General features: G+C 34.3%; 1 protein-coding gene across 1 annotated transcript in view; it reads right to left on the reverse strand.

Annotated features, from left to right (window-relative positions):
- Positions 1-8,811: 8,811 nt before the first annotated feature.
- alpk2 (alpha-kinase 2) overlaps positions 8,812-12,076 on the reverse strand; it is a 40,251-nt gene continuing 36,986 nt past the window's right edge. The window contains exons 10-11 of the mRNA XM_061876522.1: positions 9,481-9,529; positions 8,812-9,400 (exon numbers count right to left, since the gene is read on the reverse strand). Of these exons, the coding sequence (XP_061732506.1) occupies positions 9,190-9,400; positions 9,481-9,529 (260 nt within the window). The 3' untranslated portion in view covers positions 8,812-9,189. The remainder of the gene's footprint in view (positions 9,401-9,480; positions 9,530-12,076) is intronic.

The following is a 12,076-nucleotide window of genomic DNA, read 5'->3' on the forward strand; positions in this document are numbered from 1 at the left end:
AGATATATATATATATATATATATATATATGTATATATATATATATACATATATATATATATATATTTACAAATATATATATATATACATATATATATATATAAAAATATATATACATATATATATATATACGTGTATATATATATATATATATACTTTGTATATATGTATATGTATGTGTGTGTATATACTGTATATATAGATGTGTATATATATATATAGAGAGAGAGATATGTATGTATGTATATATATATATATATATATATATACATATATATATATGTATATAAGAGTGTATATGTGTGTGTGTATACACATATATGGGTGTTTGTGTTATAGGTGCAAAGTTCAAAAGCCAGCATCTGTGATGGTATGGGTGTGTATTAGTGCCCAAGGCATGGGTAACTTACACATCTGTGAAGGCACCAATAATGCTGAAAGGTACATACAGGTTTTGGAGCAACACATGTTGTCATCCAAGCAACGTTATCATGGACATCACACACATATATATATATGTGTGTGTGTATATATAAATATATATGAATGTATGTATATATATGTGTGTATATATTTATATACATATGTATCTGTGTGTATATATTTACTATATATGTATATATACATATATATGTGTGTATATATACTGTGTGTATATATATAGTATATGTACTGTCTATATACCGTATATATATATGTATGTGTGTGTATATATATATACACACACACGTATATTTATGTGTGTGTGTATATATATATGTGTGTGTGTGTGTGTGTGTATATATGTATGTGTGTATATATACACACACGTACATGTACAAACCCCGTTTCCTTATGAGTTGGGAAATTGTGTTAGATGTAAATATAAACGGAATACAATGATTTGCAAATCATTTTCAACTCATATTCAATTGAATATGCTACAAAGACAACATATTTGATGTTCAAACTGATAAACATTTTTTTTTTTTGCAAATAATCATTAACTTTAGAATATGCTGCCAGCAACACGTGACAAAGAAGTTGGGAAAGGTGGCAATAAATACTGAAAATGTTGAGGAATGCTCATCAAACACTTATTTGGAACATCTCACAGGTGTGCAGGCTAATTGGGAACAGGTGGGTGCCATGATTGGGTATAAGAACAGCTTCCCAAAAAATGCTCAGTCTTTCACAAGAAAGGATGGGGCGAGGTACACCCCTTTGTCCACAACTGCATGAGCAAGTAGTCAAACAGTTTAAGAACAACATTTCTCAAAGTGCAATTGCAAAAAATGTAGGGATTTCAACATCTATGGTCCATAATATCATCAAAAGGTTTAGAGAATCTGGAGAAATCACTCCACGTAAGCGGCATGGCCGGAAACCAACATTGAATGACCGTGACCTTCGATCCCTCAGACGGCACTGTATCAAAAAAACGACAGCAATCTCTAAAGGATATCACCACATGGGCTCAGGAACACTTCAGAAAACCATTGTCACTAAATACAGTTTGTTGCTAAATCTGTAAGTGCAAGTTAAAGCTCTGCTTTGCAAAGCGAAAGCCATTTATCAACAACATCCAGCAACGCAGCCGGCTTCTCTGGGTCCGAAATCATCTAAGATGGACTGATGCAAAGTGGAAAAGTGTTCTGTGGTCTGACAAGTCTACATTTCAATTTGTTTTTGGAAACTGTGGACATTTGTGTCCTCTGGAACAAAAAGGAAAAGAACCATCCGGATTGTTACAGGCGCAAAGTTCAAAAGCCAGCATTTGTGATGGTATGGAGGTGCATTAGTGCCCAAGGAATGGGTAACTTACACATCTGTGAAGGCACCATTAATGCTGAAATGTACATACAGGTTTTGGAGCAACATATACTGCCATTCAAGCAACGTTATCATGGACGCCCCTGCTTATTTCAGCACAACAATGCCACACCACGTGTTACAACAGCGTGTAAAAGAGTGCGGGTACTAGACTGGCCTGCCTGTAGTCCAGACATGTCTCCCATTGAACATTTTGAAGCCTAAATTACGACAACAGAGAAAGAATTCCACCTGAAAAGCTTAAAAAATGGGTTTCCTCAGTTCCTAAAATTTTTTTTTGTGTTGTTAAAAGAAAAAGTGATATAACACAATGGTGAACATGTCCTTTCCCAACTACTTTGGCACGCTTAGCAGCCATGAAATTCTAAGTTAATTATTATTTGCAAAAAGAATAAAGTTTATGAGTTTGAACATCAAATATCTTGTCTTTGTGGTGCATTCAATTGAATAGGGGTTGAAAATGTTTGGCAAATCATTGTATTCCGTTTATATTTACATCCAACACCATTTCTCAACTCATATGGAAACGGGGTTTGTATATTTGTATATATATATACATATATATATATATATATATATATATATACATATATATATATATATATATATATATATGTATATATATACATATATATATATATATATATATATATATATATATATATATTTCAAAAATAAAAATTGGTTGTAGTTGCGATTAGGGCAGAAGTTAGCGTGCACGTGTCGTGTGATGCGGTGAAGGAACGTCGGTTCATTCACACACAAAATAATCTCCAAGTTATCAGCTCCAAGGACGAGCAAATAAAAGGCAGCACGGGGACATTTCAGTAATCACCAAGCTGCTCACAAACAAAACCACCAAATCTTCCTTTGCTCTTTTTTGTTGTTGTTTTGACTCCGTCAAAAGCAGATGTTAAAAAGCGAACATTAGCGACCTCTGTTAAGTCGACGCGGGTTAAAAAGACCCCCAGTGGGTCATTTTCCACGCGGCCCCACATGCCCCCCTCCCCATGGTCAGGGTCGATCGATACTTCCCCTGGAGCTTATCTGGTTTGTCCACAGCCTGCTATGTCTACATAAAGACTCCATGGCCTCAGAAAGCTCACACAAAAACCAGCGGCAACCTGCTCAACTTTGCCAGCTTCTGGACTTTTACCCACTTTGGAAGGCGTACCAGCGGGTGAGACGGGACGCTAACGTGGACGCGCTCTCAGCAAGGTAGGTTTGGATTTTTTTGGACCATTTTGGATTATCTCGCTAAACACAATAAATCTATAGGTGTATTATCCAAGGGAACTTTAGCATCTGTCTGCACCACACACCTGCAGACTTCCCACCAAACTGTTTTTCTTTATTTTTCTAGGGCTGCCACCACCTGTGCGGATTGCAGATTTCCTACGCGGAGCCAAACCCTGCAGAGCTGTGGAGTGTGACAATGGTGTTTGTGTCCTGTCCAATCAAACGCCATTATCACACTAAATAGCTACAGCGGGGACACACACCTGCTTTTTACACCTGCACATTTTTTGGGGTTTCATTTAACCTTTTTGAAGTAACGTGGACTCAAATCTGATTTGGAGCGGACTGACTTCAACGTAAGACCACTTTGAAGATTTTTTGGGGGACAAAATGGATCATGTTTTCATATGGATTAAATAGCGACCAATAAAAAATGATATTTCTCAGCTGCCAGAGACTTGTTTGATTATTGATGATTCTAAATTTAGCATGAAACTGCAACTCTTCAATTGTTGACGTTCGAGACACTTTTCTTAGACGTGTCACGGCCGCTTCCAAGTGTGCGTGATGAGAAGAAAACTTCTGATTTGCTCGTTCAGTTTGGATTTTTTAAACCTAAATTGGCCCTAGTGTGTGAATGTGAGTGTGAATGTTGTCTGTCTATCTGTGTTGGCCCTGCGATGAGGTGGCGACTTGTCCAGGGTGTACCCCGCCTTCCGCCCGATTGTTGCTGAGATAGGCGCCACCGCCCCCCACGACCCCAAAAAGGGAATAAGCGGTAGAAAATGGATGGATGGAAACCTTTTGGCCCAAAAAACAAGATGGCCTGCCCTTTTTAGAATTTTCTTTTAAGAAAAAAATAACATCCCCCAATATGAATACAGTATTTCCTAAAATAGGTTTTTGATTTAAAAAAAAGGTAAAATTTCTATTTTTTTAAAATGAAATACATATCCATCCATTTTTCTACCGCTTATTCCTTTTGGGGTCGCGGGGGGCGCTGGTGCCTATCTCGGCTACAATCGGGCGAAGGGCGGCGTACACCCTGGACAAGTCGCCAACTCATCGCAGGGTGAAATACATATTTATTTTACAAAAGTCATGTAAAAGTGTTTTTTTTTCTTAAAAAAACAAAAAGGAAAAAATAAATATTTTTGTTTGTCATGTTCATTGTTTTTTACAACAAAAAAATCTAAGAAAATCATTTTGTTTACGAATAACTTTTTGTTTTTAATACGTATTTATCCATCCATCCATTTTCTACCGCTTATTCCCTTTGGGGTCGCGGGGGGCGCTGGTGCCTATCTCAGCTACAATCGGGCGGAGGGCGGCGTACACCCTGGACAAGTCGCCACCTCATCGCAGGGTGAAATACATATTTATTTTACAAAAGTCATGTAAAAGTGTTTTTTTCTCTTAAAAAACAAAAAGGAAAAAATAAATATTTTTGTTTGTCATGTTCATTGTTTTTTACAACAAAAAAATCCAAGAAAATCATTTTGTTTACGAATAACTTTTTGTTTTTAATACGTATTTTCTGGGTTGTTTTTTATTTGTTTTTTCTTAAAATACATTTTTGCTGTGGTTCAAGTGTTTGTTTGTTAACAACAGAACTTAAAAAGTTATTGGCGTATTCTATAAGGTTTACAGAAAATGTCAGAAATGGGATTAAGAATAATTAAGAATTTGTTTTTGGTGTGAATTAGAATCATTGTCGGGATTCAGGACTTTTTAAAAGGATTTTTTACTATTGCCCTCGCTGAGTGCTTTTTAATTATTAACAAACACAATGATATAGTTTTGGAATAAAAATAAACAATAACAAAATTACTTCATGGAAGGTTGACGTTTTTCCACAAAATCTAAGGAAATGTTTATGATTTTTTTGTGTGTGAAAAAAAGAAGTGAAAATAAAAACAAACAAATGGAATTTTACTGTTGTTAACAAAAAAAAAAGTTCAAATGACACTTTCTCTGTATGTGTTTTGGGATTGTTTTGTTGTTGTTACTTTTTTTTTCCTTTTATTCAGTTGGTGTGATTCCCTATCTGCTTGTGGTGAAGAGGCAGGCAGTACATTGCTGCCCACTGACTGAAATGTAAGACGCGTGTGGGGCCAGGGGGTGTTTTTCTTATTTTACTTGTATTATTTTTTTAATAATCATCTGCGATGAGGTGGCGACTTGTCCAGGGTGTACACCGCCTTCTGCCCTATGGTAGCTGAGATAGGGGCCAGCTCCCCCCCGACCCCAAAAAGTGAATAAGCGGTAAAAAATGGATGGATGGATATTTTTTTAGTCATCCATCCATCCTTTTTCTACCACTTAGTTATTAGTTTATTTTTATTTTTTTATGGGGGGGGCAAAAAAAAGTGTCCGTTTTCTCAGTTCCTGTATTATGATTTCCGTATCGCATGAATAAATAAATATTATAAAAAAATAATAATAATAATACAATATTTTTTCTTTTTATACAAAAATTGCTGAAAAGTGTTTCGTAAATTTACAAAACTTAAGAAAAAAGGTTTTATTATCTGTTTAGGAATGTTACAACAATTTGTGTCGCGTTGCACAAAAAGTAATGTTTGCTAAAATTTGGTGTTTTTCTTCATAAAAACAAATGAAAGTAAAAGAAACATTTTTCTTATTTGTCGTTGAGTTGCTGGAAGGAAAAGTCACTTATTTCCTTGAAAACATGTACATTTTACAAATGAATTTTTTTCCCCTCCTTTAAATGTGTAGATTAAGATATTTTCATGTCCAAAATAAATACATGAATAAGTCAATAAATAGTTTTACTCATTGTGTTGTGTTGTTCCAACTACTGCTTAAAACTACTTTGTTGTTTTACACAAAAAATTTAACACATTTTACCAATAACTTTTAGTTTTTAATACGTATTCACTGTTTTTTTGTGACTTGTCCAGGGTGTACCCTGCCTTCCGCCCGATTGTAGCTGAGATAGGCGCCAGCGCCCCCCGCGACCCCGAAAGGGAATAAGCGGTAGAAAATGGATGGATGGATGTTTTTTTGTGTGTTTTTTTCCCCTGGAAATACATATTTGCTGTGGTTCATCTGTTTGTTTGTTGGCAACATCATTTAAAAGGTTATTGCCGGATTCTGATCAAATTTACAGGAAATGTCAAAAATGGGTTTAGGAACAAGTGATTCTATTTTGGTGTGGATTAGAATCACCATCGGGATTCAGGACTTTTTAAAATGATTTTTTACTTTCACGCTCGCTGAGTACTTTTTAAAGTATTAATGAAATGTTACAGTTAAAATGGTTTTTTCCTTTCGCGCTCGCTGAGTACTTTTTAAAGTATTAATGAAATGTTACAGTTTTGGAATAAGAACGCCCGATTGTAGCTGAGATAGGCGCCAGCGCCCCCCGCGACCCCAAAAGGGAATAAGCGGTAGAGAATGGATGGGTGGATGGAATAAACAATAACAAAATTACTTCATGGAAGATTGACGTTTTTCCACAAAATCTAAAATGTTTGGGCTTTTCTGTGTGAAAAAAAGAAGTAAAAATAAAGACAAACATTTGTAGGTTTACTGTTGTTAAAAAAATTGAAATGACACCCCTCTGTATGTTTGTGATTTTCTTTGGTGTTTTTGTTTTGTTTTTTCCTTTGAGTCAGTTGGTGTGATTCCTTATCAGTGGTGAAAAGGCAGGCAGTACATTGCTAACCACTGACTGAAATGTAAGACGCGGGTGGGGCCAGGGGGTGTTATTCTTGTTTTACTTTTATTTTTTATTCATCCATCCATTTTCTACCGCTTATTTTACATTAATTTTTTTTCCATTTATTTATTTATGGGGGGGTGGGGGTGCTGTATTTTGATTTCCCTATCTCATGAATGAATATTATATATATATAAAAAAAAAAAACTAATAATAATTTCTCTTTTTAAATTAAGTTAAAGTTAAAGTAGTAATGATTGTCACACACACACACTAGGTGTGGTGAAATTTGTCTTCTGCATTTGACCCATCCTGTTGTTCATCCCCTGGGAGCTGAGGGGAGCAGTGAGCAGAAGCAGTGCCGTGCCCAGGAATAATTTTTGGTGGTTTAACCCCCAATTCCAACCCTTGATGCTGAGTGCCAAGCAGGGAGTTAATGGGTCCCATTATTATCGTCTTTGGTATGACTCGGCTGGGGTTTGAACTCACAACCTACCGATCTCAGGGCGAACACTCTAACCTTTATTATACAAAAAATGCTGAAAAGTATTTCGTAAATGTACACAACTTAAGAAAAAAAGGTTGTATTGTCTGTTTAGGAATGTTACACAATTTGATATAACTCATCTTTGTCGTGTTGCACAAAAAGTCATATTTGCTAATATTTGGTGTTTTTCTTCGGAAAAACAAATAAAAGTAAAACAAAAAATGTTCGATTTTGTTGTTGAGTTGTTGAAAGGAAAAGTTACGTTTTTCAAAATTCAATCAATAAAAGGTATTTCCCCAAAAATTTATTTTATTGGTAATGCATTTTTTTTCCTCCTTGAAATGTGTAGAGTAAGAATATTTTCGGGTTTGTGTGTCCAAAAAAAATAAATAAATAAATAAATAGAAATTAAAGTCAATAAATAATATTATTTATTGTGTGGTGTTATTCCGACTACTGCTTGAAACTACTTTGTCGTTTTACACAAAAATTAAAAATAATGTTGTTTATTTATTCTTTCATAAAATCAATTAGATATCCAAAACACACACACACAAAAAACAACCACAAGTTCTTGTTTGGTTGTTCAACAAAACAGTCATGTCTGTTTTTATTACAAAAAAAACAAACAATGAAACTTATTTTCCAACCACCAAGGACTTAAAAAAAAAAGAAGGTTATAAATAGTTATAATCATTGTTTTGTGTTATTGTAACCAGTTTGTTATTTTACACAAAACAATAGGAAAATTGTTTGGAAAAAAACTTAAAAAATTCACAAGTTTATAATTGTTCCAAAAACAGAAAAGTAATTTTTGTCGATTCAAATCCTGAAAACAAATAACTTACAAAATAGTTAAAAACTAGTTGTTTTTGTTGTTTAGCATTTTCAACAAATTAGCTTGCCATTTCATAAAGAAATAAAAAGTCATTTTGTTTTTGCAATAAACCAAAATAAAAGTTTTATATAAGAAGGAAATATCTTCAATGAAATAAAATATATTACCTAAAACAAATTCATCAAAGAAAGACAGCAAGTTAATGTGTAGTTTATTGTTTAGCATTATCTCAACCAAATAGTTTTGCACAAAAATCTAAGAACAGTTGTGTACTTTTGAAAAAAAAAATTCAGTATAATTTGTTCCAAAAAAAATGAATAAATGTCACGTTTGCCACATTTTTAGGCAGAAATCTATAAAATGTGTTTCCTGAAAACAAAAAAGTTATTTATTGTTTAGCTTCTTTTGCATTTTTTACGAACTAACTTGTCGTTTTGTACAGAATTAAAAAGTAATTTTAGTTTTTTTATTAAATAAAAAAATAAAAAAGTTCTATATAAGAAAGGAAAAGTCGTATATGAAACCAAATGTATTACCTTTATTATTATTTTTTTTGTATTAGTATTAGTATTGTTGTTAAGTCGTATTCCAACAAAGTAGTTTTTCATTTTACACAACCATCTTAAAACATTTTATTTGTGAAAAGAAAATTCCTTGGAAAGAATAAATAAAAATACACAACAAATTTAATTAAATAAAAAATAAAAAGTATTGTGTTGTGAACGGTCGAAAAAAGAAATCCACAACATGTTAGAACATCAATTGTGTATTTGACCTCGTGGCTCAAACAAGCAGACGTCCAGTGTCAAAGGTGTCCTCGAGATGATAGCGCTTAGATCGATACCGTATCGCTTCTGTGTTGACAATAGTAGGCAGCAATGCTAATGTCAATGTCATCATTTTTAGTCTTTGCATGGAAGAAACATGAAACAAACATGAACACATCAAAGAGTCCACATTGATGTCCTCCAACATATGTTACACAATCAGAGATGTTTCCTCCAAAAAGTTAATTAACAAGCTCATTAATTTAATGAACTTAACAGCTGGAAAACATCACTAAATGTAAAAAAACAAAAAAACAAAACTGTGAATCTAAGACTTGAGAGTTCAACACTGGTCTTCCTGTTAGGATTTAGCCTTCAGCGATGGACCAAATGTTTTCTTTTTGCTTCCTCCTGGAGGTTGAGCTTTGGTTTTGGGAGCACAAGAAGCCTTTTTTGCCACTTTAGGCTGCAGGGAGGCCAGGCCCAGGATCTCGCAGAAGGAGTTACACTGGTGCAATACTTTAAACTGCTCGATGAAGGAGGTGGCACAGTTTCCTTTGAAGCCCTTGTAGCTGAACACAAGCCAGGGGGGAAATGGAACGGTATTAATATGCAGAATCTTTCATTGTCTTAAAGAGACGGTCGCACTCACCCTTTTTTACACGTCGCTATTCCCACGTCGGTGAGTTTCATGCCGACGCCTGCAAGACAGAAAGGAGTCGTTACTAACTGTGACGACTCAAAGTCTAATAACCTTCAAAACATGTATTGACTAGAGTCAAAATGTACAGTGGGGCAAAAAAGTATTTAGTCAGCCACTGATTGTGCAAGTTGTCCCACTTAAAATGATGACATAGGTCTGTAATTTTCATCATAGGTATACTTCAACTGTGAGGGACAGAATGTGAAAAAAAATCCAGGATTTTTAAAGAATTTATTTGTAAATTATGGTGGAAAATTAGTATTTGGTCAACCATTCAAAGCTCTCACTAATAGAAGGAGGTTTTGGCTCAAAATGTCACGATACATGGCCCCATTCATTCTTTCCTTAACACGGATCGATCATCCTGTCCCCTTAGCAGAAAAACAGCCCCAAAGCATGATGTTTCCACCCCCATGCTTCACAGTAGATATGGTGTTCTTGGGATGCAACTCAGTATTCTTCTTCCTCCAAACACGACGAGTTGAGTTTATACCAAAAAGTTTTATTTTGGTTTTATCTGACCACATGACATTCTCCCAATCCTCTGCTGTATCATCCATGTATCCATTTTGGTATAAACTCAACTTGTCGTGTTTGGAGGAAGAAGAATACTGAGTTGCATCCCAAGAACACCATACCTACTGTGAAGCATGGGTGTGGAAACATCATGCTTTGGGGCTGTTTTTCTGCTAAGGGGACAGGACGATTGATCCGTGTTAAGGAAAGAATGAATAGGCCCATGTATCGTGAAATTTTAAGCCAAAACCTCCTTCCATCAGTGAGAGCTTTGAATGGTTGACCAAATACTTATTTTCCACCATAATTTACAAATAAATTCTTAAAAATTCCTACAATGTGAATTCCTGTTTTTTTTTTCACATTCTGTCTCTCACAGTTGAAGTGTACCTATGATGAAAATTCCAGACCTCTGTCATCATTTTAAGTGGGAGAACTTGCACAATCGGTGGCTGACTAAATACTTTTTTGGCCCCAATGGATTTATTATTTCAAACTTTTGTTTTCTGTAGTTATGTTGATTGTTTCTTACCCCCAAAAAATCTAAGAAAATTATTTTTTTTAACCAATAAGTTTTTGTTTATAAAACGAATTTGCTATATATTTTTTTCTTATGTTATTTCAATAGTTTTTTTTACATAAAAAAAACTATGAAAAATAATTTTTTAACCCATAAATTTGTTAATAATATGTATTTGCTATATTTGTTTTCGAAAGTTATGTTGATTGGTTCTTATCCCCAAAAAATCTAAGAAAATATATTTTTTAACCAATATCTTTTCGTTTATAAAACGTATTTGCTGTTTATTTTTTTCCAAAGTTATTTTGATTGTTTTTTACATAAAAAAATCTAAGACAATAATGTTTTCAACCCTTAACTTTGTTTATAATATGTATTTGCTATATTTTTTTTGTAAAGTTATGTTGATTGGTTCTCACCCTCAAAAATGTAAGAAAATATTTTTTTTTAACCAATAACTTTTTGTTTATAATACGTATTTGATATTTTTTTCTCTCCTTAAAACTGTTGTGGTTCATCTGTGTGTTTGTTTAAGTTAAAGTACCGATAATTATCACACACTCACTAGGTGTGGCGAAATTATTCTCTGCATTTGACCCATCACCCTTGATCACCCCCTGGCAGACACTCTAACCACTAGGCCACTGAGTAGCAACATAACTTAAAAGGTTATTCGCGAGTTCTGATCAAATTACATCAGAAGTTTTTATGAGAGGCAACCCATTGCTCAGGCAGTCATCCCTTGATAAAGTGAGTACTGTTTTGTTTGTTTTTGTACAAGGTTACAGGTCTATGTGTTTCTCCTCATTGAGCCAAATTGAATCCTGTCTCTGTTTAATTCCTTGCTTCTTGTCTGTTTAATAGATGTCATCGATGTTTGAACCTGACACAACCCATCATCCAAGCAGTAATTCCTAAATAAAGTGAGTACTATTTTTGTTGATTTTGCAATCTATGTTTCAAGTTTCACAGGAAATCGTAAAAAAAAACCCCAAAAAAACAACTTTAGTTGTTTTTGGGGTCAATTTCCTGTCAGGGTGGCGCATTTCTGAAAGACTTTTTTGTGTAAGTAAAGCGTGTTTTAAGTCATGTCCTGTTTGCTCAGTACAACGCGGCTAAGTTAACAATACATCGGTAACAACAATTGTTGAAAAAGAAGAACAGAAAGTACATCAGAAGTTTTTATGAGAGGAAACCCATTGTCCAAGTAGTAATCCCTAAATAAAGTGAGTATTGGTTTTGTTGTTTTTGCGAGCCATGTTTCAAGTTTCACACGAAAATCATAAAAACAAAGACTTTAGTTGTTGTGGGTCAATTTCCTGGGATGAGGGGTGCTCCCTGATTGATTTATTGCTAAGTGTGTCTAATATTGTTGTTGTAAAGTAAAGCATGTTTAAGTCCTGTCCTGTTTGCTCAGTACAATACGGCTAAGTCAACAAAAAGTCAGTAACAAAGATTGTAGAAAAAGAAGAATAGAGAGTACATCAGAAGTTTTTATGAGAGGCAACC

This window comes from Nerophis ophidion, linkage group LG17 (genome assembly GCF_033978795.1).
Source record: "Nerophis ophidion isolate RoL-2023_Sa linkage group LG17, RoL_Noph_v1.0, whole genome shotgun sequence".
NCBI classification, from domain to species: domain Eukaryota; kingdom Metazoa; phylum Chordata; class Actinopteri; order Syngnathiformes; family Syngnathidae; genus Nerophis; species Nerophis ophidion.